This window comes from Penicillium nucicola (genome assembly GCF_028828085.1).
Source record: "Penicillium nucicola strain IBT 29836 chromosome Unknown utg000003l, whole genome shotgun sequence".
In the NCBI taxonomy this organism is placed as follows: Eukaryota; Fungi; Ascomycota; class Eurotiomycetes; order Eurotiales; family Aspergillaceae; genus Penicillium; species Penicillium nucicola.
This window is the reverse complement of record NW_026643127.1, coordinates 3,594,524-3,620,331: the sequence shown is the minus strand read 5'-3', so window position 1 is coordinate 3,620,331 and position 25,808 is coordinate 3,594,524. Positions and strand designations below refer to the sequence as shown.

The following is a 25,808-nucleotide window of genomic DNA, read 5'->3' as shown; positions in this document are numbered from 1 at the left end:
GATTGGCTATGTCATATGGAGTACAGAGCATTAGTTAAAGCCTGCTTACACAAATCGACTGGCAAACTGTCGAATGTTCTCCTTCATTGAAATGTCAGCCGAGAACCCCAACTTGAAGGCCCGCGCAGTGTCAAACTGGGGAGTCCATGACTGCACAATCTTGTCGGTAGCAGCATCATATTTCTCCTCAACAAGAGCCCGACGCTCCTTGCCACCGACCTCTAATAACGCATCCAGCATCTGTTGGACGCTCACTTTCAATCCAGGCAGATTAACCGATCTAGACTCCCCAAATGCCTCCTTGGGAATAGTGCGGGCATGGATCAAGTTCTTGATCACAGTGTGCGGCGAGCAAATCCACATTTCTGTCTCTTTGGCCACGGGAAGAATGGCTTTCTTGCCATGAAATGGCTCACGGATGATATCACTCGCGAAGCTGCTAGCAGCCTGTGTAGGCTTGCCGGCTCTGACTGTGACTGTGGGAAGACGCACGCATCGACCGTCTAGGAATCCCCGGCGCGAGTAGTCATTCAATAGTGTTTCGACGATCAGTTTCTGTGACCCATATGAAGATGAGGGCACAGGCGGGAAATTTGTCTCGTCAATGACGAATCCTGGGGCTGCAGGGCCGTAGACTGCTAGTGAGGATGTGAAGACGACTTTCGTTCCGGGCATGGTCTTGCGTAGCCGGTCGAGAATGTATCGGACCGAGTCCAGATTGACTCTGACTCCCAGCTCGAAATTGGCTTCTGAGCCACCGGACATGATGCCGTGCAGGATGTACACTGTTTCGTAGGGCCGGGAATCATTGATCAATTCGTCGACTTCTTTGGGTGAAGTGAGATCTGCCTTGACTGTGCTCAGGCGGCTTGCATTCTGTGCAGCTGACTCTGGAATCTCGGGCTCGACCATATCGGTGATGGTCACTGTTGTGGTAGCTGGTGTGCTTGCTAACAGGCCCGCGGCCAATTCCTGGCCGACGTAACCACCAGCTCCAGTGATAAGAATGGACATTCTGAAGGTAAGTTCGATTGATTATACGTTGAAGGTAAAGATATTAGTACAGAGAAGTAGGTTATGTAGAACCAGAAACCAGGCATCCATTCATTCTTTATACAGTCGCCCACGCTCTGCGGGGTTACAGCGGAGTTCATATCTTCCCCCACGCTTTAACTTGAAGATTTTGTCTCTCCACCAATGATACGACTGTGCTATATTCAGTTGGTCACTTGAGCCAAGTTCCACGCATCAATTCCGAGCCATTTTGTGTGATTCTCGGTGAGATATCCGATTGCCGGGCCCGGCGCAAGTCCGAGATGACTTCATGATCAACCTTTAGCCCTGACGACTTCCAAGACTCTGTGCCAGGTAGCATATAGCTTCCAATGTAAGCTTTTTTTTAATTTCTTGGGGTCATTAAGAATGACAGAAGAACAGAATAACAGAATAAGTCCAAGTTTGACCAGTGTACGCTAGAACCTTGAAGGTAAAGATACAAGATACTATGGAAGATAGATATCACTGGAAAGAGAAAGCTCTCTTCTTAGCACACACCACAATTCTGAGTGGACTCAAAAGTAGTTCATCTTCTGTGACTCGTTTGAAGAAACAGGTGGGACATGGCATGAAGTGCTCATGCTGTCAATATCAATGAGTTGGGTCTCGTCAGAGACATCTCTCGAGTAATAATCAACCTCAACTAGTCGAATGACGTTTATTTCCGGCTGCTTGGAAAATTGTAGGATTAACTTGTAGACCAACTTATGATAAGGGATATAGCTGCGACATGCAACTAGGCGGGGACTTGACCGGTTGAGTGATCGTGAATAGTGTTCCAAGGTTGTCAATAACGTTAGGTGTTTGGTATGTTTCCAGTGATCGATGCCTATAAGGAAAGTCTCCCCCAATGCTGGGTCTTATAGTCGAATAGTGAAATCAAAAAGATTCCCAAAGTGGTGGAATGATTGAGACATGGACGTTATCAAGCTACAGATGCACCGTGAAAGCAAGGAATGGCTAGCAGGCTGGGAATCACTTGAAATTGGTCACTAATTACTGCGGATATTATACTTCATCCAGAGCCATCTCATCACCTCAGATCAAGACAGAGTGACACATTCCAGCGTGTACAATTCGAAAATGGAAACTAAATTTTGAGACGCAGCCAAAAGTACATGGGCAGTAAAAACCTGTCACAAGAAACGGGGAAACAATTCGATACATCACAACACGAGACGCCGAGGAGAACATCAAAAGGGAATGGACATGACCAGAGATTAAAAATCACCTTTATGCGGAGCGCTTGTAGAGACCAGCGACGATACAGTGGTCACGCTCGAAAGGCTCAAGGGTCAGCTGCTCCTTGGGCTTAATCTTCTCCTCACGCATCTTCTGGACCTCACGGGCGAAGACAACCTCGGGCTTGGCGGTGGAATCGATACAGTTGGCCTTGACGGAGACAATGACACCACCCTCATCCTTGAGGAACATGTGGGCGTTGAGACCGACAATACGGGCCTGATCGGGCTGGGCAACATCGGCGAAGATGACATCAACCATGGGCACGAGCATGCGGTAGCGGAGGGGGTGACGGGCATCCTCGACAATGGGGATGACGTTGGTACGGTGGGTAGCCATGCCAATCAGATCACGGCCAGAGCGGTGAGAGAACTCAACAGCGTAGACGTTACCGGTAGGACCGACGATATCAGCAATGTGAGAGACGGAGGTACCACTGGCACCACCGAGGTAGAGAACCTTGGCACCGGGCTTCATGTAGATCTCATCGAGACCACCGAGAATACCAGCAGCCATCTTGGAACGGAAGGGGTTCCACACACGGTACTCAATCTTGGTGACAGCACCATCCTCGCTGGCAGGGCCCTCGACGGAGATACGCTTCTCACCGTAAACGGCCTCACCAGGGGTCAAGTTCTTGGTGACGAGCAGATCCTCCTTGCCACCACGAGCGACGAAGACACCGGAGTGACGGTGAGGCTCCTGTTGAAGAAAAAAAGTCCCGGTTAGCTGATGTTCTCCATGTCCCCGAAATTTTTTTTCTCTGAAACTTACAATGATAACCTTAGCACCACCGCGAGCACCACCGCCACCGCGGGGAGCACCACGGCCACGGGGAGCACCGCGACCACCACGAGGGGCACCACGGCCACCACCACGGCCACCGAAGCCACCGCGGCCACCGCGGTCACCGCCGCCGAAACCACCACGGCCACCACCTGAAGAAATTGAATCAGCAACGTGAACCAGATTAGACCAGCAGGTCGATGTGCAGAATCTGAGTGTCAGGCTGGTAGAACCAGCGACACTGATGATGCGCAGGCTTGCGGCTTCAAACGGATGGACTGAACAAACCTCGACCACCGCCACGTCCACGGTCACCACCACCAAATCCACCACGTCCACGAGGGGGACCACCACGGCCACGGGGAACGAAAGCCATTGTAAAGGGTTTGAGAAAAAAACTCGGTTGGGAAGAGTTAAGGGGGAGTAGGAGGTTGAGCTGTCGTTTCCGAAGGCTCAGACCGGTGTATTTGAAACTGGGAAGAAACGGTCCCAAGAGAGTCGATGAAGGAGTAGAAAAAGATTGAGTGTAGATCCGAGTTTACTGGATCAAGCAGATAGAACAGAATTAGCCGCTGACTGTTTGTCGGGTGCGGGTCGATACCGTTGCTGCTCGTTGATGCGGTCGAGATTTTTTTGCGCTTTGGGATCTTTCAGAAAATCAGAACGGCGCTAGGCTTCTTTTGTGCTAGCGCTCTGCTTCCGTGTGGAATCATCACGTGATGGAACACCCCGATAGCGAGATCACGTGGTCCGTCTTAACCCTGCTTGAAGAATAATGGAAAGTGAAAATATAGTTATATTCTGTGCATAATGCCACAGGATGACCGTGGGCATTGGAAATAAGGAGTAGTAAGAAGTAAGACAAAGACCGGCCCGCGAAACTCAAAGTGGTAACCTCCCTCGAGGTTTTTATGTACAAATCAAGAACATTCCAATCATTCTCCGAAGAAGTAGTAGTTTGCAGAATATTGCATCTCAAATGCCTTGGGCTGTCCCTTACAGGTCTTTGGGGGTGATCCAGCAGCAGTGTCAACTCGATAGACACTCTTGTAGTTACCAATGGTGCCGTCAGTGGAAGTAAGGTAGAGCCAGGCAACGGCACCATACTTCCCAGAGGTAGCACCAGAAGGCGCAGAAATCTGATCCTGCTTCTTAGTCATGACAATTCCATCCTGTTTTTCTGGTGAAGTATTGAGATTGAACTCTGGAGTGGTCGCATCGAAGAAGAAATGATGTCCCATGAGGTCGATGTTGGCAGGGGGGAAAGAGGCCAGTTCGTTGGTCGGGAGAGTAATCGTGTAGGCAATGCTAGGAAGTTTCTCTATGATACTCGGGTAGTTGGCTGCGAGGCATGTGGCATTGTAGAGCCGGGCAACGGCTCCTGCTGCTACTGGCGTGGTGTTGGATGAAGAGTCGGCACAGGTGTAGTTCTGTATAAATAGTGAGCTATAATATCCGATTGTGAAATCATATGCTTGCATACCTGAGTACCACGTCCAAGTGCAACATAGACTGGCTTTAAGCCAGTGGGTCCAGGCAGGCCTGAGGCATACGAAGGAAGAGCAATCTTAGAGATATCGCAAGCGTCTGGGGATCGGATATTGTGCTTTGCGGTGCTGATGAACTGGCTGACCTTTCCGTAGAAATCAGCTAGCTCATCTGACCAACCGTATGCATCATCCAGAAAGCTTGTTGGGGCAGCGAGTGAGACTGCTGCCAGGCAGGTGAGAAGAGAGATGAGACGCATTGCTGTCGCCTGGTTGATAACGGAGGAGAAGGGTCGTTCACCGCGGCGGATTATTGAATAGGATTAAAGGTTGTCCAGCAAGCCTTGGGTAGCTCTCGGTCAAATGTGAAGGAACGGGCTAGAGCGTGGTGAAGAAAGGAATGACAGGAGAGGGAGGGATTGGCATGAATTCATTCGGGTCAGAACAGAGATACATATAGAGGCGTGGTTACTTGCAGTATCGTCTAATTCAAGCATGCATCAAAGATAGTAACACCCGTCTGACTCGAAACAATGCTGAATCTATAAACGGAGTGATCAATGCAACCTGCAGGTACTAGCAAGGATTAGGGCTCGACCACGGATTCTTATTGGTAGATCGACGCGCCCCGGGCTGCTTCCTCCAGCCTTACCTCCCTCTGATTTGTCCTCGGTCATAAAGGACTTTGGATTAATCAGGATAGCAACGCGCTAAGCAAAACAACGGGGTTCCCAAAGGCGGTTCGGCAGAGCTCCCAGCACGGTAGGGCCAAGATGGAGGACTCTATTAATTCCCCGGGCTATTTATAAATCTGACTGAAGAGAAATGCGTGTATGCTCGGCATTAAGATGTGCAGACTTCATTCTACTGTGGGCTAGTCTGCAGAGCTGCGGAGATATTGCTAGGTCATGGCCCTAGGGCCTTTGTGCAGGACTTGGGGAATTGCTGCAGGCATTGTACATGGATTGATAGTAGTACTTTTGTATATCAAACCGAATTCTTTGACTCTGCCAGCAACCTGGGTGGACCATGATTGAGCTACCAATTCTGCCCATTCTGCCTTTGTTCTTGTCCTTAGGGCTCGGTGGCTGGTTGAGGGGGAAGAGGGGTTGGGCTCACTCGGTACGACACCCCGGCGCGTAGAAAACGCCATTTTTACACCGACTCCTGATCCGCCATTCCGCTTTAATTAGCCTGTTGCGACCTAGCTTTCAACCTGTTTCTGTGTTCCTGCTTTGGTCAACTGGCCTTTTCCGACCCGGCTCACCTAACCGACCATGGTCACGATATATATACTTGCATGCATGGTACCCTAACCACATCGGAGGAAATTGACCGGATCCACGCTTATCTCGCCACTCTAGTGGTATCCATATATACTGCGGGGTCTAAAAGTGAAATCTGTCTGATATTCGAAAACAATCTTGGGATCTATACACGCTATCTACTTCAGATGTCAGCTCAAGAATCCTAACAATTCAGCTTTTTCTCCATGAAGCCCGGGTGGTCTAGTGGTATGATTCGCGCTTAGGGTATTAAAACACCTAAGCTTAAATGCGCGAGGTCCCGCGTTCAATCCGCGGCTCGGGCCTTCAATCTTTTTTTGCCTCTTCAGATTCTTACCTACACTACTTACAGTACTACCCTGAATGTGGACTAGTAGCTACTTTTTATTAGTCTACCTTTTTGTCCTTGGTCTTTATTTAACCTTTATTTGTCTATTTATTGCCGTTATCGGTAAAGTTAACCAAATGTGCTATGCTAGCAGAGGTGGTGGGTGGATTTATAGATCCGAGCACATGGAGTTCCAAAAACACCCATGGTAGTTATTGGCAATTGGATCTAAATCGGATCTAAATAAAGAAAAAAAAAACACACACACAAGCGATGGTAAAAGTACAATCGTCTATATTCAATCGAAGGGGAGTCCAATTGATAGCTTGATCGACCAGAGATGATCATGTCACAAGATCTTCCATGCACAACACTTCACTACATCCTCGAAATGACCAGGAATGACCTGCCTCATGCGTCACCATGCAGAGCCATACAGTTTTATGATGCAACCTAGTCACAGACATACAGATAGATATATTTGCCAGAACTCAAATTTACACAGGATGCAGCTAGACCCACATCCAAGAATAGAGAGAGCGCGAGAGAACACTCAATCCCAAACGCCACAAGATGATCCATAAAGAAACACGGTAAAAAAAGAAACTCCGATACCCTCGCTGTGATAACAAGAAATAGAACATTAGTTGAATCCTTCCTGCTGCCAGTCATCGCCGTGCAGCTGCCCCGTGCCACTACCACTTCCACTACCAACCCCACCTCCACCGTAAGCAGCAGCGGCCGCACTACCGACGGCGCTCATAGCGCTATGCTTCTCAATCTCCGTGGTGCTCATCATGTAGAGGACCACGAAAAGGAGAATGTGGAGTGCAAAGCAGTAGCCAGCGAACAGGTTGCGACTAGTCCGGTTTGCGAGAATAACACGCGTGAGAGAGAAAACGATACGCTCTGGTAGGCTCATACGTTTGTATGCACGAGTCGATTCTCGGCCCCGGAAGGCCGCGAAGGGTGAGATCCGGGCTTCGTAGGCGTTCTGATAGCGGTCGAGGGACAATCCTGATGGAGTGTCTGCAGATGTGTACACTGAGGTGGAGCTGGGGGTATTTGCATATGATGATGCTGATGTAGATGCACCCTGTCCTCGGCTGTAGGTTGAGACATATCTTGTCTTTTCATACAGGCCCAAGTTGTCCTTTTGGAGGGATGCAACTTCTTGTCGGAGGGATTTGACGGTGGTGTACAGCTTTGACAGCTCCTCCTCAAGTTCGGCATTCTTCTTCTTGAACCGATCTCGTTGGGCTTGGATCATCGGAAGAAGCCCTGACCCGCCACCTACGGCTTCCCCTGCGCGAATTGCATCCATGGTGTTCGCGGATGCAGCACCCTGGTCAAAGCCAGATATGATAGACGAGGTGGGAGATGATGCACCGCGACGGGCAGAGTGAGGATATCTGGAGGTGTATGTTCCTGCAACAGACATTGCCCCTGATGGGAACGTGTTTGTAGCCTCCTCTTGTACGCGAAGAAGATCGTTCTCAAGAGTACTTGATAGGGTTCGAGATTTTTCCAGCTCTCCCTTTGAGGTGGAAAGTTCGTTCCGCAAGGTTTCAAGCTGACCTTGAATATCACGATGGGACACACGCAGAAGAGTGAGGTCGTCTGTCAACTTCTTGTTCCGGGCCATGAGGAGCTGCTCCAGAGAGTTTTTCTCCTTGGATTTGGTTGCCTCGCCATTAGTCTCAGTCGTTGTGCCTTCAACTCCCTCACCAACGTCATCATCGTCGCCGGTTGCGAACTCAACGGATCGGATCATTTCTAACTCTCGGCGGATCTCATCGTAATCTGCGACCTTAGCCAACCGTGAGCGCAGCTCCTCTTTCTCGGTCGTTGCCTTGGACAAAGTTCTCTCCGATTGAAGCAACTTAGCTTCCCAAGTGTGTCTTTCGGAGTCTTTGTCAAAGCGTGTAGCATCCAACTTCCGCAACAAAGAGGAATTTTCCGATTGGAGACGAAGGTATTCAGGGTCATCCTCGACAGAAGCTACGGCAGAATGTGAGTGGGAGGCGGCCTGGGCTAGCTCGATACGCATTTGTTCATTGCGGGCTTCCACATCAGCTAGCCTCAAGCTTGTCTTCTCCAGGTCGGCAGAAACAAGCTCAAGCTCAGCTGCCGAGGCACCACTTCGTGAACCATCAATCTCGTCGCCTTCGCCCTCTCCCAGGCGCTGCGAGACTTCATAGCTTGCCTTGAGCTCTTTGATTAAGCGGTCCTGATTCTCCACCTTCTCCTCCAAGCTCTTTTCTTTGGCGGCCCAGTTGTTCGTCTTTTCGGTCAAGACAGCTTCCCATGATGTCTCAATTTCCTTGGCTCTTGATTCTTGGTTCTCTTCCAGTGTTTTCCGGGCGGCGCGTTCCTCCTGCAGGCGTTTCTCGGTATCCTCTTGTTGCTTGGTAAGGCGATCCACCGACTTTTGTAATTGATCCCGCTCTGATGTCAGCTTCGGAACTGTATCTTCGGATAGAACGAGAGAGTCAACGGAAGCCTCGAGGAGTGGGTAGGGATCTGGGGCCTCGGATAGTGACGAGTATAGCTGCAAGAACGAGGACGACGAAGTTTTGCCTTGATTGGTCAAGTGATCAATAAAAGACTGATACGCCTTGAGTAGACCTTTAAACTCGTTGAGCTTCGCCTCATCATCAAGTTTCTTATAGTCCTTTGTCTTCTGGGCGAGGTCCTTTCTCTGTACGAGTGCATCACGCTGCTGCTCAACAATATCGGTAGCTGTTGTGTCGAGGTTTGCAATTGTGTTGGTCAAATCAATACCTGCGGTATTTTCAGATTAGTCTAGTCCACCAAATCAAACGTAGTTTGTTGATCTGGCAACTTACATCTCCAGGCTGCGATGGCGCGTTGAAACTTGTTGGTCTCTTCAGTCAATTTGCTGGATGGTGCATCAGGTTGGTCTTGGGAGACCAAGCCCTCTGTAATGGCAAAAGAATCCATTGTCCCCAGTCTGCACACCCCACATCAAATAGCCAAGGGGAAAGTTGGAGATCTGTTATCGCGAACAGGACACGCGGCGCACGGGCCGATGTTGTTCCGAAATATACACTATGCTATGGTCACTCGTGGTGAAGATCCGAGGGTTGGATGAGAGCTGGATTTTAAAAAAAGAGTGTGAGAATGTGTGCAGTATGTTTACTTCAGACCCTTTAAGATGACAGCCGTTGTCCCGAGGCATCCGTGGACACTTGGGTGGGCGATAACGGCCAGATCGGACATTAGATAGGTAGTGGTCACCGCCCTACATCTATGGATCCATGAACTCGTCGTAAATTGCTATCAAGCGGAAAACAGGGTAGAACTACGCTTAATATGACTAGGATTGAATTAAGTAGGCATATGGAAGTTTTGACAGCTTTCAAAATTCAATCTCAATGCTGCTTGGATAGTACACAGCCAATAGTACCTTGGCCGTTATATTCTGCCAGTACTGAGCCCCTTGAGCTTTGGCCCCAATGTGACCGCCTAAGCTGTTCACTCTCCAATCGCGCGGGGAGAGATGTTAACTACAGCCTCATGATGGCTTCGGACCTTGGAATTGGTCCCCGCAAGAGGCGGAGGACCAGTCCTCCAGGGACTGCGCCTTATGTGCTACGATCCCTCTTCGAGGATGTCCCGTTGGCAACCGAGCATAGCTCCGATGTCTACATCACTTGCGTTGAATATTGGAGTAAGCACTACCCATCTAGAACCGTGCAGGCTGAACTGTGAATGAATGTCCGCTGACACCAATGCAGATGAAAACCTATATATCGGTACCTCTGCAGCTGAGATCCTACACTTTGTATGCCTTCCGCCAGCTTCCCCGGACGAGTCAAGCGAACCCACCTTCATACTGGCGTCCCGATTGCCTATCATATTCGCCCAAAGCCCCCCAGCGGGAAGTGATCAACAAGGCGTTCGGCAGATAGTTATCTTATCCTCAGTGGGCAAAGCATGTGTTCTCTGCAATGGCACCGTTACTTTCTATATGCTGCCGGAGCTCAGCCCGGCCTTTGGAACAACAAAGGTTAATCAGTGTCGCTGGATCGGTGGTCTAGATCTCAATCGGGATTCAGAGGAACATGAAGATCCTACAGTGATGATCGCCGTCCAGAACAGGATGATGTTGGTCCAAATCGGAGACGAGGCACGTCGGATCAAGAAGATCGAGTTCCCCGGTTGCTTGGTTGCGGCACGACGAGGAACCATTGCATGTGCTGCTGACGCACATTCGTATTCATTGCTTGAGGTGGCGCACCAGCAGAAGATACCTCTCTTCCCTATCTCCTCCTCAAGTGAGGTCTTCGAGTCGGGACATGTCGAAGATATGAACCCAGCGCCGCCAACCCCGCTTAAGCGCTCACCCTCTTCTTCATATCCTAACTCGCCGCCTGTTGATCCCCGTGGGCATGGTCGAAGTAGCAGTACAAATACGTTTGTGGGGATGCTCTCACCACATGCACAAGGCTCTCAGATAGACAGATCACCGTCAGGGACACCGGACCCTTTCACATCCAGTGGCACCCTTCGAAGATCGAGCTCGGAAGAGCGTGAAGGGGGAGTTCCCCCAAGCCTGAAGACCAAGAATCAGAGAACCACTCTCCAAGCCACGATATCTCCAAGCCATTACCACCTGTGCCGCCACCATCAAAGCAAAGCTCGAAGCGTCTGCAGCCTCATGTAGTGTCTCCGACACCCTCAGAGTTCTTACTAGTCACAGGAACTGAAGCAACAGAGCCGGGTGTTGGAATGTTCGTGGACATGGACGGCGAAGTGGTCCGGGGCACGATCAACTTTCACCGATTCCCCAAGTCAGTTGTAATTGATACCGGTGAAAGCGATCAAATCTTCCAACCAAGTGAAGATGCCAAAGAAGAGTTCATCCTTGCTGTCATCGAAGACGATGAAGAAGGACAATCACGTACTCGACTTGAAATCCAACGTTGGGATGATGACCCAGGCGAGATTGAGCGGAATAGGAGATGGATAGATCTCCCGCCTCCTGGAGAAGACAAAACTCCCGAAGTTGGCCTCAAGCACACGCTGAGCCCCAGCCATCTCGAGCTCAATGAGATTGGTAAGCTGTTACAAATGGTCCGCCTCAAAACTCCTCTTTTATCACCTCATGTTCCGGTCGCAGACCCAAGAACACACGCATCCATTGAGCAGCTCCAAAAGGAAAAGGAACTGTTTGATCCACAAGATTTGACTGATTCCGAGGGACCCAAGAAAGGCGAGGGCTCACCAGAGCAAACCTGGGAAAAAGAAAGAAACGCCGAAGAAGCAAAGTTCGCATATGGTCTGGGCAAGGCCCAAAGCAGCCTCATTTTGTGGTCTGGCTCACAGATATGGCGTCTTCTACAGAATCCTTTGGTAGTCCAACTTGAGGATACTCTGCAAAAGGCCCAAGAGACAAATGAAAGCGACCAAACAGTGCTGCAGAGAGATGTTGTTTTGGACTTACTACTCTCAATTCAGGACACGGAGCCAAAGACTGAAGCTGAGTTCATTGGGCTCAGCTACGTGAAGCAAAAGGCGTGTCTTTTGCTCTACGGAGACCTTCTATCTATGCAGCCAAACGACCGTAGTGAGTCAGCAATCAAGCAGACCGAACAAGCACTGGTGGCAGGTAACCTCGACCCTCGTCTGGCCTTGCTGCTTATTCCCCTGCTTCGATGCGAGGTGCTACAAGGCCCGCAGGGCATATGGATACATGCCGGACTGACTTCAATGGCGGTGAAGTACACTCAGCAAGTCGGAAAGACAGGTGTCGAAACATCTGGGCTAGATGCTTCCCGCAGTCCAGTTCTGAACATGGTAAAGCGCTTCCTTCTGTCTTGGCAGCAAAAGCGAGGATACGGCAGTATTACCGATGAATCATATGTATTGGATAGCACGGATGCTGCGCTACTGCATTTGACCCTGGAACAAGATGCCTACCTGACACCCGATCAGCGGGCAGCGTCACCACTTCGCTCTGAGTTGAACAAGTTGGTTGACAACTGGAAGGGCAACTTTGATCGAGCAGTGATGCTACTCGAGACATATAAGCGGCTATATGTGCTGAGCCGTTTGTATCAGAGCCAAAAGATGTCTCGGAATGTGCTCAAGACCTGGCGGAGGATTGTGGACGGGGAGACAGACGCCGGTGGAGAGGTTTCCGCATCTGGCGTGGAAACGCAGATGCGTAGGTACTTGGTGAAAATCAAGGATGCACAACTGGTCGAGGAATATGGCGCTTGGCTAGCTGGGCGAGATCCTGCCCTAGGTATCCAAGTATTCGCGGACAATGCCAGCCGGGTCAGACTGGAGCCAGCAGATGTTGTTTCTTTACTCAAAGAACGGGCTCCCAATGCTGTCCAGGCCTACCTTGAGCACCTGGTGTTTGCCAAAAATGTGAGATTCCCTCGCTGTTCTTATAAACACAACTAACCTGACCTAGTACACACAATATGCCGACGACTTGATCTCATACTACCTGGACACAGTGATTGCCGTACTCGAGTCATCGCCAGAAGCACGCGAATCTTTAGCCGATTCTTACTCAACCTACCGGGCCCTTCGTGCCCCGAAACCAACGTACCTAAACTTCATCACTGAAAACACACCCGCAGAACCGTGGTGGCAGTCCCGCCTCCGCCTCCTCCAACTCTTAGGCGGAATATCCAGCTCCCAATTCTCATCAAAACCACTGCCCATAGGAATAAGCTACTCAATCCCAGCGGTGCTTACCCGCATCGAACCATTTCAAAACGAGCTCGTCTCAGAATGCATTATCCTAGACGGCCTTCAAGGCCACCACCGCGCCGCCCTCCGTCTTCTGACCCACGGTCTAGGCGACTACGACTCCGCAATCCGCTACTGCCTCTTCGGCGGCCCGCGCAGCTCCTCCTCTTCAACTGGAACACCGCCAGACCTAGCAGAACACACTCTGCAATCCTCCCTCTTCCGCCATCTCCTAGACGAATTCCTCCAAATCAAAGATCTATCAGACCGCATCGAGCGCACAAGTGATCTCCTCGCTCGCTTCGCGGCTTGGTTTGATGTTCGTGAAGTCCTCGAGCTCGTTCCGGAAGATTGGAGCGTCGACATTCTCGGCGGCTTCTTCGTGCACGTCTTCCGAGCCCTCGTTTCGCAGTCGAGAGAGTCGCGCATCGAGCGTGCCCTCAGTGCTGGTCTGAACCTGCGTATTGGCGCTGAGTACATCGATGGCATGGAGAAGGCTGGGCCTTGGGTTGAAGAGAACGAGGGGGTGAGACGGTTGAAGGATGCTCAGCAGAATGAGGCTTTGCAGACTGACAGTGCTGATGATGCTGACCATGACTCTGATGATTTCGGGGAGACAGTGGGGCCTGAAGAAGTGGGACAGTAATTACTTTAGATCTTAGTGCTGATCTATATGCCCGAGAGAGCGAGCGGGCCTTTGTATAGTTTGCTTTGGGTGCGTTTCAATCTATGATACCTATGCCGCTTGCTTGGAAGTGCGTGTTGATTTTGATTACGATTTTCCTCTTTTTTCTTTTCTTTTCCTATATTTGTATCCTTGCTTGGGGTTGTGGATTTCATCCCATGCCAACAATATTACCATACACATGAACATACACATTCCAAGGCAAAAATAAAAGAAAAGGGGTGGATAAAAAGTAAAAAAAAGACCCATAAATTGTGTTCGTTCCCTTCGTAGCTACTGATGAGCGTCAAGATCCGGCCGCACGCCGAAAGTCAGGGTTGGCATTGACATTAGGGAGACTCCAGTTTTGAGCCCCGGACTTGTTCCAGACAGAGTGAGTAACAGATGGAGCCTGTTTATTCCTCTGCTTGCAAGAAGGGGTTGGGGATCTCCTCACTACCATCGGCAGGTGAGATCAGTACGATCAGTGTGCCTCTGGCGACGATCAGGCCTAGTGAGCGCGTGGTTTTGTTGCCTTCGTCGTCTGGTGGGAGTTAGCATATCTGTTTTAGAGGTAGAGATTTGCATTTCAGGTGGTGAAACTTACCACGCATAGTCTCCTTCACGTCATCGAGGACCAGGTTCATCAATTGGTCGTAGCCCTTGAGGGTACCGGAGACTGACAGTGACGTTAGATATAGATCAAGTATGAGAGTGATAGAACAAGAAAAGAAGATAAAAGAAAAGTATAAAGACAAGAAACAAGTAGAGAAAAGACTGAAACATACCCTCACGACCTCCATTGAACTTGACCTGAACCTCCTTGTCCATGTACTTGTTGAGGTCCAAGATGTTTTCCTTCTTGGGCTTCTCCTGTGCGCCACCACCGCCACTTTTCTGCTGGGCCTGGCCGCCACGACCACGACCACGACCCCCGCGGAATGAGCCTCGCTCGGACATGGCTAGAAAAGGAAGAGAAAAGAAGGACAGAAAAAACCAATCAGATTACGCGAGACAAAAAGGAGTCGTCCCGATTGTATGGCTGAGAGGTGAGGTGTGTAGGTCAGGTGGGTTGCGTGTATGAGGGATTTTACCAGGGAAGGGCGACGTTGCCCGCCTTACGGAGATTACCGTGTATTGACTGTTTCACCCGCGTGAGGGATCCCGCCCGGAGGTATTTTACACTTCCGTTACAACATAAAGGACGACACATTCCACCATCCTCTCTTTCTCACTGGTTCAAGTATCAATACCTGGAGATGATCAGTTACATTGCCATTGTTCAGGTCACACAGATATATTTGGCCCGTCATAATTCTCTCCGAGGTTCCGAACCGCGCGTAATGTTTCAGTGACTGTGAGGGACCAGGCATCAGCGAAACCACTGATGGGGACACCTCCACAAGGCTCAAGGCTTGATTTTGAAGATCGGCGCATGTGAACGGACCTATTGAATATGGAGTAAGATATTAATTGGGTAGAAAGTGATTACTTTGAGCTGTACATCGAGTAGTGGCCAAGCAAGGCTGAGGGCAGGTAAAGTTATAGCGTATTGCATCTCAGCGGAACCCTCCGGCGGGACTCCGCTGGGACTGTACCAGGTACCTATGGGCCTATTGTACGATTCTGTCCAGCTGTGAATGCAACAGGAAGTGCCGATTTCCCACAATTTGTCTAGTCCACCAGATTTGAACAAAATCGAGCAAATTCATATCAGTTCCGGGGGCCAAAGCATTGGGGCAGCCCAAGATCACGTTTTTCCTCTCCACTCCCGTGCGCTGTTCCGTCGAGATAGCCGTTTCCTCACTTCTTTCTTTCCTCCTTTCTCTTTCCTTGAACCCTCCATGAATGTAGTCTCGGATCCAACTTGACTCCGCGGTTTTCTTCCGCGCGCTCAATACTATCCGCGGTCTCATATCCACTCCGCTGTCGCTTTCCTCCCTACTTCCCCCATTCCCCCCATTCCTTCCACCCCCGAGATAAACCCTCCACTTTCAGGTTTCCACACCCACTCCCAATCCGCTGATGGATTCTCACGCCCTGGAGCCGTCTAACAAACGGCCTCGGTCTCCAACTACCGATCATGCCGTTTCGTCCAAAATCCAAAAAACCCTCTCGAGCCACCTGCAGATCAACTACCTCGCGCGCCAATACCCTGATAATCTCCCGCTGGTGTCTGTTGACGATACCATGCCCGCAATCATCCACCTGCTCAGTGAATATGATGGCGTGCTTCATCGCCATGAAAGTATCGCCGGCAATCTTGGCGCATGTCCGCTGGGCCCGATCTTGATCAAGCGATTCGAGCGTCTTTTCGACGGCCCGCCGCAGGTCTTGAAGTCGCATGGCAAGGATGGTCCCACCGTTACTTGGCTGGATGTGGTTGAGTTTGCGAAGAACAAGCCAGAGCAATTCAATCTGGAGAAGTCGCGCAATGGTGTACGAGTGTGTCAATTCTACACCAAGCAGTGTCGCGTGGAGATCAGCGAAGAGGATTTTGTCTTGATTGCTTCTGGCATGCCTCAGAAAATGATTCCGCCCCAGCCTATCATCGAGGATGAGGAGAAGGAGTTGGGTGCGCTGGAGATTCTTGAGAAGAACTTGCAGCATATCACTCAGATGGCTGATCAGGGTAGGTGTTTTTTTGCCATGAGTCAAGATGGATACTGACAATTTCCGTCTAGTGTCTGCTCGAGCTAGACAGCTTAACCATCGCCTGAAGAATCGCCGTACCGCGATTGTCACCCGCCGAGAGAACGATGCCACTCTACATGCGTCAACCCAACCTAGCGCTGACATCTGGCGTGATCCCAACGGCTATGCTCCAGTCAATGGTGGCACCTCCTCTCATGCCTCCCCAGCTGGTTTTCTCGCCGTCAATGCCCACCGTCCTGAAGGCGAGCACGAAGAGAACCCCCTCTCTCGTCGCAGTTCATGTTCTCCCATTCCAATACGGACAATGTAACTATGATCAATGGGACGTCGATCAAAGGCGCCTCTCCCACTACACGCGCAGACCTGATGAAGAAGTTCTTCACAACAGCAGATCGTCAAGCCCGCGGTTACGACGACACCGGCGCACCCCCAGCGAACCCCCAACCCCGTCCTCGCATTTCCGACCCGGCCGACTTCAGTCCCTATACCGGTGCCACCGCAACCCCAGTCGCAATCCCCAGTACGCCCTCCTCTCTCCTTCCCCCACCAAAAGCAACTCAACCAGAAAAAGATGACGGTGGCCCCTTCAAGCTCGAAATGATCGCTCGCATGGAAGAGCTCCAACGCGGCGAGCGCATCATCCCACCCTGCGACCGCTGCCGCCGCCTTCACATGGACTGCCTCAAGAATTTAACCGCTTGCGTAGGCTGCACCAAGAAACACGCCAAGTGTTCCTGGCGCGACGTCAAAGAAGACGAAGTCGCCACCATGCGCGCATCAGCCGTGACCGCCTCGGTCTCCCACGATCGCATGGACACAGACCGTTCCAGTGCAAACCTCACACCGACTCAATTCGGGTTCGGTCTCGGCCCTCTACCTCCCATTTCGGCGGAACGTGAACGCATCCGCGAACATCCCTTCGACTCCGTCGCTGACGCTAATAAGTCTTACTACGGTCGTCGCGAGTCCGCGCCTTCCGCGCCAAACCCCGTTCCTGCTTCCACAGTTCCCATGGAATTACCCTCCACGGACAACTCGCCTCGTCGTGCGGCCAGCGAGACAGAAGGTCGAGGGTGGGATCAGCATGATCGTCGCGTTCCGTCGGCTGCTCGTGTCCATCGGGCCGAGGATGAAGATCCCGATGCCAATCAGCGTTTGATGCAGGCAATTCTTGATACTGTCGATCATCACACTCGTGTTGCTGCTGCTGTTCAGGAGAAGGAGCGTGGTGCTGAGCGTGCCGAGAGTCAGACTCAGAGCTCGAATCAGATTGCGAACGCCCATGCCATCGTCACCCCGGGTGTTGGTGGTCCTGCACCGGTTTCTGCTCCCCTCGCTGCTCCTCTTGCTGCTCCCGGCGCTGGCGCTGGCGTTGGCCCCGGCCCTGTTCCTAACCCCAGCCCTGTCTATTCTCATTCCCATTCTCAACCACGAGTGGAAGCGGATCACGACCATGATCGTGACCGCGACCGCGACCGCGACCGTCGAATGGTTCAGGCATAAATTGTGTCTGCCTGACTCGAAGTTTATTGTGCATATTTAACCTTCTTTGTTTCATATAGTTGTGTTTGGCGCACTTGGTGGGCAGCGGTGTTTGTGTACTGTGTCATATATCCCTCTCATTAGCGTTAACTGATTTCTTTGACCATGCATACCCTAAGCATTAACAGCTACCCCTAAACCCTATCGATACCCTAAGCCTAAGCATTACCCCCGAACCCTAACCTCCCCCGCATGTTGCTTAGTGAGAGCTGACCAACTGTGCCAAGGTGGACTCGCCGGATATAAGCTCAGCCATATCCGAACTTTCTTCTCTCGGCGATGCAAACGGCTGACTTCTGATTACGTGTAGAGAGTTAATTCCAGCATCGCGACTAGCCATCCACTAGCATCCCAACTACGATATCCCCCTGCGATGGCTGAACCTATTCGACTTCCGCCGCTCCATGAATTTGGTGGGGAATGCGAGTGGGGTGCGGGGTGATTGTTTTTCGTTGCTTTCTGATTGCTCGGAACTCAGCTTTTTGCGCATAAATCCGAACTAGAGTCCAAGTCATGATATAACTACTCATGCTCTCCTTTGCTTTTCTCTTCTCTTTGTATTCTCTCTCACTTTCCATTAACCTCCCCAATTGACCCTAACGCCACCATGGATCCCTCCCAGGTCAAAATCCCTCCGATGAAGAACCTCACGGTGGACAACATCACCGAGAATGTCATTAAAATCAACAGTCTCTGCGAAGACCCCCGCATGAAATACATCCTCGAGAGACTAGTCACCCACCTGCACGATTTCGCGCGCGAAACCCGCCTCAGCAGCGACGAATGGATGACAGGCCTCCGCTTCCTAACAGAAGTTGGCCAAATCACCACCGACGTCCGACAAGAATTCATCCTCCTGTCCGACGTGCTCGGTCTCTCAATCCTAGTCGACTCAATCGACCACCCCAAACCCCCCGGCTCAACCGAAGGAACCGTCCTGGGCCCCTTCCACACCCACGATGCCGAAGAGATGGCCCCCGGCCAGAGCATGTCCCACGACCCCAACGGCGAGCAATTACTCTGCGTGTGCACCATCAAGGATATGGCCGGGAACCCGGTCGAGGATGTCAAGATCGATATCTGGGAGACGGATTCGTCGGGCCACTATGATGTTCAGTATGCTGGCCGTGAGGGCCCCGATGGCCGGTGCATTATGCGCTCCGATGCCGACGGTGTCTTCTGGTATAAGGCGATTACACCCGTGCCGTATCCCATTCCGCACGATGGGCCGGTGGGCAAGTTGTTGACGAAGTTGCATCGCCATCCGTACCGGCCTTCGCATATGCATTTCATGTTTGAGAAGGAGGGTTATGATCATTTGATTACGTGAGTGTTCTCTGTGTTCTGTGCTTGATTTGATCTTGCTGGGTTGTGGTTTAAGAACGGCTGCTAATGACCTGGACAGTGCTCTCTATCTCCGCAATGATCCGTATGAGACTTCCGATGCTGTCTTTGGTGTGAAGGATTCTCTGTTGGTTGATACCGGAAAGGTTGGACCCGAGCTGTCCAAGAAGTACGGCGTTCCGGAGGGCCAGGCTTTGCTCACGTATGACTTCGTGCTGGTCACCGACGAGGAGACTAGTCAGCTGCGGGCTCATAATTCCAAGGTTGCGCTGGACCAGTTGGGTCGGAAGGTGAAGATCATCAATGGTTTGCCGGTGCCGGATTTAGATTAGAAAGACTTGCATATGTTTCTTGTATGAATTCCCAATGGTTATTTCTTCCAACGCTCGATTTGGATGTTGTGCATTTAACTAGAGATTTTGGATCCGTTGGGCTAGATTGCTGCAATATCGAGGCCATTTGTGTAGGTCTCAATGACAACCTCACGATCTAAGTTATATCTACTTGGGATATTGGTATGAACCAAGTGTGAGTATCTGGATGCGCGCATATTTGAACCTCGACGGTGATAGTGGCGCGGTGATGACGAGGATTGGATCAGTTGATGTTCTGGGTCGTGGGTTAAGCTCAACTACAAGGTCGATAATCTCCCAGAAGCTGTGACTATTTGAATTTCTTCATTCTTATGTGGTTGTTATCTCATTACATCAATGGCAACTTGGTTGCAAAATGAAACATGTAACAAGATCTGGGTCCTAGACAGCAATCCACCGCTTCTGCAAAACAGGGGTGGTATGACAAAGGTCTGGAGCAAAAAAACAAGCAAATCGCAATCGTAGTGTGGCGTGTCCGAAGACCGCCAAAGGTATGGAGTTCCCTAATGCATCCGTCTGCCTGACTTCATGAGAGCCTGGAAGGAGGACTCAAGACTCTTCTTGAGCTCCTTGTAGGTGACAATGAACATGTTCTGCTCGTCACGGCTGATCAAATTGATCCTCTCATCAGTTCCGGCATCAAGCTTGTTCAGAGACATCAAGACATGTCCCAGGTCAACCACAGCGTCGCCATTGGCGTCCACCTGATGGAAAACATAGTCGCGGAACATCTTCAGGAAGTAACGTTCTCCAGTCTCAGACCACTGTCGGTCCAGTTCGTATTCAGGGCGTTCGTTGACAAAGTTGAGCTTGGCCATCAAACGCACAAGTCGTCCATTTTCCAGCTCGCGGCTGAGGTCAAAGGTGAGTTGATCATCCATGTGTAGAGCGGAGTCAAAAGTCGACATCAGCTGAGATGCGATTCCGGTAATAAAAGTATCGATCGTTCGGTCCTGATCTTTCTGCAATCCATTCAACAGCCAGAAGACAGAGTTCTTCATCTGGGGGGTGTAAGCGCGGGTGAAATGATCCAGGGACTTGGTAGGGTTGTGCATGAGAGCAGGAGTGTTGGCACCCAGGGTGACAATCAGTTGTCCGAAGTTGACGAGATCCTGACGCTGCAGGTCTTCCACGGTGCGCTGAGTGTCGAACTGCACCACATCCAGGAGTGCAGAACCATTCAGACGAAGGCGGTTCTTGCTGGTGAGCAAGACCTTGCCTGGCTCAAGAACTCTGGCAGCAAGACCCTGCGAGTGAATAGCCTTGAGTGCATTCGCGATTTGAGTCATGTAGCCCCAGAGCACCTGCTCTGGGACAGGAACGGTTTGGCCGCGGTTTGGGAAGCGGTTTCCAGCGCCCAGGTGCTGCTCTGCAAGAGTCTTGGAGAGGGGGTGATAATCGGTGACAAGAATCAAAGAGCTGTCTTGGAAGCTTCGGCTGGTGAAAGCATCATGGACAGTCACCACACTTCCACTGCAAACACGCTTCCAGGCCTGAACCGACCGGATAGCCTTCTCATTGGTCAAGCGGAAGCCTTATTGGTTAGTTAAGATCAAATCTAATATTGTGAGATTCTCTTACCTTCAAGACGACGAAGGGCATAGAAGTCACCGTCTTTGCTAGACTGTGCCTTGTAGATCCAGGTGGGATAGCCAAAGGTAGCAGCATTCTTCTGGTGAGTAGTGTCCAGCGGGACAAGAGAGTGGAAGTAGTCAACCTGAGCAGGAAGGTTGGTGTCTAAACCGTTAGTCTGATTCGGAATGTAAGAACATTTTGACATACTAGGAAGGGTCTGTAGAGCAGCAGCAGATTTCTTTTGCAAATCTTCACGAGTATCGTTTGGAAGGAACAAATCATGAACATTGCGCTGATATCCGAGAGTGTTCTGGTTATGAGGACCGATGGGGGCATAAAGATGGTACTGGACCTGCAGCAGCATAAGCATCTGAAATCTACAGAAGGGTCATACAGGCTTACCGGCTGCTGAAAACCGGCTTGGCTTGCAAAGAATGCGCCTCCCATGGTAGTAGGGTCATGGGCATAAGGATTGGCCGAGACGGGGCCGACTGCACCGGGGGTCATAGGGGATGGAGCAGCCACGAAGGGATCAAAGGCACTGGGAGACGTAATAGTGCCATTGCCATTGCCTGGAAGAGAGGTCTGTATGTGGTAATTAGCAGAAGAATTTAAGCTCAGAAAGTGGAAGTTCGGATTGAGGCTTGTCCGAACGTATTCAGGACGGTAATGCTCTGGGACTGGATCGAAATCCTCGACCAGAGCATTCATGTTCGACATAGACGTATTGGGGAAGCCTCCGTACATCTTGATCGACTCGCCTAAGATATGTAGAGGAAGGAAAGAGGTTGAAAATGGGAAAATGACCGAGAACGCGAGGAAATCAACAAGGACCAAGAACCAAATTCCAAAAGGGAAAGACGAGGCAACAGCGACTTCGTAGTTGCGACTTCAAACTTACCACGTGCTCAAAGCCCTGGGGCACAAATTCTTGAATATCTGCAACTGCCCAGTCTCCTGCTTCTGCCCGCACTCCAGGCGTACTTGTATTCGATCCTTTTTTATGTCAGTCCATATCTCTGATGTCTCTGATATCTATCCTTTGACCACATACGTGAGGCACCTCGCGGCTGAAAGGGAGCTGCACTTGCAGCTTTGGGAGATATGGCAGTCGACTTCTTGGGGCCGGTTACACCATTCCCAGAGAGTAAAGATGGTGTGAAGCTGGGTGAGTCTACGTTAAAGCGTTTCTTGCTGTTAAAAACACCGCGTCATGTCAGCTTCATCCACGAAATGACCGATATTGCATCGCCATATTCACCTGTCCGATTGGTTGGCGTTTAGCTTTGTTGGGTCATGGTTGAAAGCGCAGCCTTGGAGCAATCCAGATCAGCTTCAACATCCACGATACCCGTGGCGCGTAACCGGGAGTGATCTTACCTTTGTCTTCATAACGGCATCGACCGTAAATGGTCACGTTGCGACATAGAGTCTCTTTCGCATTCTCTGGAACGCTATCTGTCAGCGCCATCACAAAGCCGGTATGTCCCTCCGGACGGCTCAGAACACCTCGCTTGAAGGAATCTCACGAAGAACTGAGCGGACCTTTGGTGGCTTTGTTCTCACCTCGGCTCTTCATTTTCGGCGAACCAGTCGTTCGACGTGCGTCCTCCAAAGGAGGCTTTCCGGCGGATGCCATGGTGTATGACGGATGTCCACGAGACAGTGCGGATCAGCGCAAGAAGATCCCCATTGAAACCGGACTCGATGTGGAGCAAAGGATATTATCGAGAGGAAACCGCATTCCCCGTCGATCTGATATCGAGCGCGTTTGGCGATTGACGGCGGGTCAATTCCGGGATCACCCACGGAGGTCGGGAACTCAACTGAGAACTATCGGCATGAATCGATAAAGATAAGTCAAAAGCTCTCTCTCATCCCAGAGAATGATTGAGAGCGACGGTTTGGATGGAGATAGAGACGCGGGGCGAGGGACGAACTCGAGTGAAGGGGGATGCGCACAGACCAGGCGGTCAGGACGTCAATGAGCTTCAGGCCAGCTTCGTCATTGCGACTCTTCTAGTTTCCCCTCCAGCTCTTTTTTCTTCATGGATGTATGATCTTCTTTGCGTTTGCATGGAAATCCCTTTGTCGCCATGTCCTCGGACCTCGATCTGGACCAGCTCTCTGAGAGCGAGAGAACTGCGCTAGAGATGTACATGGCCGTGACAAGTCAAGAACCCTCAGAAGCAATCCCTCTACTGCGTCGGTCACAATGGAACGTTCAAGTAAGTTTTCACACATTGCTATGAGATATTGACCTCTTGACTGACTCTAAACTAGATCGCTATATCCAAGTTCTTCGATGGCGAAGGCCCCGATCCGCTTGAAGAGGCGCGTTCAGCTCTTCAGACGCCGCCGCCGCAGCCGAACCGCCGAACCCAGAATCTCATGACAGAAGATTTGACGGAACAGCTGTCTCGATTCTCACAAACACGTGCTACAGACCCCGCCCCACGAGTTGACACGCAATCTGGGGATCAACCCGTTTACCGCCCGCCATTCATCCTCGCCCTACTCTTCACTCCGTTCAATTTAGTCTACCGACTCCTGTGCAGCTCGTTCCGCCTCTTCGGCACGTTATTCCCATTCCTGCCACGCTTATTCAATGCCACTGCGAACCCCGCACTGCAAGGTGCCCGCCGTAATACCACTGGCCGCCGGACTCTGGCCCCCAAAGATACAGCCGCTCGATTCATTCGCGAATTCGAAGAGGAGTATGACTCCCACCCGATCCCGTTTCTCGAGAACGGATACAATATGGCGCTGGAGAAGGCCCACCGCGACTTGAAGTTCCTCCTGGTCGTTCTTCTGGCCCCAGAGCACGATGATACGAATAGCTGGGTCCGTGATACTCTGCTGGCACCAGAAGTGTTGGAGTTCATCAATGACCCTCAGAACAACATGTTAGTATGGGGAGGTAACGTCCAGGACTCCGAGGCCTACCAGGTAGCCAACTCGTTGCGCGTGACGAAATTCCCGTTCGCAGCCGTTGTCGTCCACACCCCGAATGTCTCATCCACCGCTATGTCAGTTGTGGGCAGAATCGCAGGAATCACTTCGTCCTCCGAGGTCGTGAACAAGCTCCGGGCTGTCGCTACCTCCCACCAAGAACCAATTGAACGGCTGCGCTCCTCTCGCGCTGAACAGCAAGCGTCGCGCAGCCTTCGGGAAGAACAAGACTCGGCCTATGAGCGGTCGCTGGCGATCGACCGAGAGCGAGCGCGTCAGCGACGGGAGGCCGAGGCAGCGCGTCACCGTGAAGAACAGGAAGCCGCCGGCCGCCAGGCGGCAGAGGAGCGGCGGCGCCGTGACCTCGCTCAGTGGAAGGTTTGGCGCGCACAGTCCCTTCGCGCCGAGCCTGGACCCGATGTCAAGGATGCGGTGCGGATCAGTGTGCGGCTCCCTTCCGGTGAACGGATCATGCGCAAGTTCGCCCCGGATGCGGACATGGACGAGCTCTATGCGGTCGTGGAGTGCTACGAGGTTTTACAGGATGCAGACCAACCCCAGGCAACCGAGCCGGTGGGGTTCGAGCATCATTACGCATTCCAATTGGTTTCCCCGATGCCCCGGACAGTGTACCCCGTGGAGGAAGGCGGTTCCATCGGAGAGAAGATCGGCCGTGGTGGGAATCTGCTGGTGGAGCCTATTGAGGAGGATGAAGACGAGGATGGGGCATCTGATATGTCCTAGTGACTCTACTGTACCTGTGTACATGCTATGTAACTTAACTCTGACTGTCCACATGTACGGCGTATGCAACCCACACCGCTTCAGGGTCTGTTCTGTTTAGATTATTCTCCCGAATATTCCCGTCTGACATCAGAGTCCGAATTCACAATATGTGCATGGGTGTTCGCAATATCCGGGGATCCGTATGATGACCGTGTGGCCTGAAAAGTCAGGCCAGAAAGGCCGTACCATGCTTGAAACCGAACCCGAACCCGAGACCCTCGCCTCCCCACCAGCCACCGTCCAGTAGCAAGGCGACCGTACAGTAAGTTAAGTAGTGGACCCTGGAAGAGAAAGGAACCGATAAGGTTATGCAGTGGATAAGCTCCCCCATGGACCAAATCTGGTCCGTTTCTTCCCCTGAACAGACTCAGCATAGCTGAGTCAGCTGAGTCAGCTCGGATCCAGGGAGTGGCCACATCCGACGCGTCTCAAAAACGCCACACGGAGATTTGGTTCGGAGGGCGCTCGTCCCGGAGGTTTTGCCCCTGGTATACTTGCATATTCCATGCTTCCCACCGTGCATCGAGCTCGAGGGGGAAAAAAAGTAATGAGAACAAAAGTGTAGAAACATACACTAGAACAATCCACGAGATGAACAACCAGAAAACAATGAGCCACTGTTGCGTCAAGGAATCAACAAAGAAACCTGTTCGTGCGAGTCGATCACCCACTAGAAGCCCTCTGATATGTTCGGTAAGATCGAAGCTCCGCCCCGGGCAGATTTGGATAGACGGCCCCCATTTTTCTATCCCGGATGCGAGGCATGCATCTTTCCCGCTCCCGATCGGTTTGTGTGCTGTTCAGATCTTGCATCCTTTTCCACTCTCTTTAAAACTCCCGATGGTCGCCTAACCATTTCCCTCGTTCGTTGACCATATTTTTAATATTCTAATTCCCGGATCACCCCCTTCGTTCTATGGTGATCCTTTAATCCCTGATATCCCTTTTTTTGAGTCCCCACATAATTGAACCCCTGGCAACAAACAGGTGGTCAAGCCA

The 25,808-nt window shown here is 51.2% G+C and overlaps 10 protein-coding genes across 10 annotated transcripts; 4 read left to right on the top strand and 6 right to left on the bottom strand.

The window, feature by feature from the left end:
* Nucleotides 1–45: 45 nt before the first annotated feature.
* Nucleotides 46–1,014, bottom strand: N7511_004920 (SDR family oxidoreductase; the record flags this gene model as incomplete). The annotated part of the gene is made up of 1 exon (XM_057127345.1): nt 46–1,014. The coding sequence occupies one exon, from the start codon at nt 1,012–1,014 to the stop codon at nt 46–48; it is 969 nt and encodes a 322-aa protein (XP_056986235.1).
* Nucleotides 1,015–2,289: 1,275 nt separating this feature from the next.
* N7511_004919 (rRNA 2'-O-methyltransferase fibrillarin family protein) lies at nt 2,290–3,460 on the bottom strand (the record flags this gene model as incomplete). Its single annotated transcript, XM_057127344.1, has 3 exons — nt 2,290–3,000; nt 3,073–3,236; nt 3,373–3,460. 3 exons carry the CDS (start codon nt 3,458–3,460, stop codon nt 2,290–2,292), a joined length of 963 nt encoding a protein of 320 aa, XP_056986234.1.
* Nucleotides 3,461–4,019: 559 nt separating this feature from the next.
* N7511_004918 (uncharacterized protein) lies at nt 4,020–4,831 on the bottom strand (the record flags this gene model as incomplete). The annotated part of the gene is made up of 2 exons (XM_057127343.1): nt 4,020–4,514; nt 4,568–4,831. 2 exons carry the CDS (start codon nt 4,829–4,831, stop codon nt 4,020–4,022), a joined length of 759 nt encoding a protein of 252 aa, XP_056986233.1.
* Nucleotides 4,832–6,828: 1,997 nt separating this feature from the next.
* On the bottom strand, nt 6,829–9,149 carry N7511_004917 (CCAAT displacement transcription factor COY1; the record flags this gene model as incomplete). The annotated part of the gene is made up of 2 exons (XM_057127342.1): nt 6,829–8,969; nt 9,035–9,149. The coding sequence occupies 2 exons, from the start codon at nt 9,147–9,149 to the stop codon at nt 6,829–6,831; spliced, it is 2,256 nt and encodes a 751-aa protein (XP_056986232.1).
* Nucleotides 9,150–9,728: 579 nt separating this feature from the next.
* N7511_004916 (uncharacterized protein) lies at nt 9,729–13,563 on the top strand (the record flags this gene model as incomplete). Its single annotated transcript, XM_057127341.1, has 4 exons — nt 9,729–9,879; nt 9,947–10,741; nt 10,783–12,587; nt 12,634–13,563. 4 exons carry the CDS (start codon nt 9,729–9,731, stop codon nt 13,561–13,563), a joined length of 3,681 nt encoding a protein of 1,226 aa, XP_056986231.1.
* Nucleotides 13,564–13,997: 434 nt separating this feature from the next.
* N7511_004915 (U6 snRNA-associated Sm-like protein LSm7) lies at nt 13,998–14,541 on the bottom strand (the record flags this gene model as incomplete). The annotated part of the gene is made up of 3 exons (XM_057127340.1): nt 13,998–14,125; nt 14,189–14,260; nt 14,370–14,541. The coding sequence occupies 3 exons, from the start codon at nt 14,539–14,541 to the stop codon at nt 13,998–14,000; spliced, it is 372 nt and encodes a 123-aa protein (XP_056986230.1).
* A 1,065-nt stretch (nt 14,542–15,606) lies between these two features.
* N7511_004914 (Zn(II)2Cys6 transcription factor domain-containing protein) lies at nt 15,607–17,739 on the top strand (the record flags this gene model as incomplete). The annotated part of the gene is made up of 3 exons (XM_057127339.1): nt 15,607–16,213; nt 16,266–16,511; nt 16,574–17,739. The coding sequence occupies 3 exons, from the start codon at nt 15,607–15,609 to the stop codon at nt 17,737–17,739; spliced, it is 2,019 nt and encodes a 672-aa protein (XP_056986229.1).
* A 646-nt stretch (nt 17,740–18,385) lies between these two features.
* On the top strand, nt 18,386–19,454 carry N7511_004913 (intradiol ring-cleavage dioxygenase; the record flags this gene model as incomplete). The annotated part of the gene is made up of 2 exons (XM_057127338.1): nt 18,386–19,104; nt 19,184–19,454. The coding sequence occupies 2 exons, from the start codon at nt 18,386–18,388 to the stop codon at nt 19,452–19,454; spliced, it is 990 nt and encodes a 329-aa protein (XP_056986228.1).
* Nucleotides 19,455–19,999: 545 nt separating this feature from the next.
* Nucleotides 20,000–22,710, bottom strand: N7511_004912 (PAN-complex poly(A)-binding subunit PAN3; the record flags this gene model as incomplete). The annotated part of the gene is made up of 9 exons (XM_057127337.1): nt 20,000–21,030; nt 21,078–21,233; nt 21,279–21,417; nt 21,474–21,656; nt 21,973–22,067; nt 22,126–22,265; nt 22,333–22,384; nt 22,452–22,517; nt 22,638–22,710. 9 exons carry the CDS (start codon nt 22,708–22,710, stop codon nt 20,000–20,002), a joined length of 1,935 nt encoding a protein of 644 aa, XP_056986227.1.
* A 457-nt stretch (nt 22,711–23,167) lies between these two features.
* Nucleotides 23,168–24,767, top strand: N7511_004911 (clathrin-mediated endocytosis regulator UBX3; the record flags this gene model as incomplete). Its single annotated transcript, XM_057127336.1, has 2 exons — nt 23,168–23,299; nt 23,355–24,767. 2 exons carry the CDS (start codon nt 23,168–23,170, stop codon nt 24,765–24,767), a joined length of 1,545 nt encoding a protein of 514 aa, XP_056986226.1.
* Between the last annotated feature and the right edge of the window lie 1,041 nt (nt 24,768–25,808).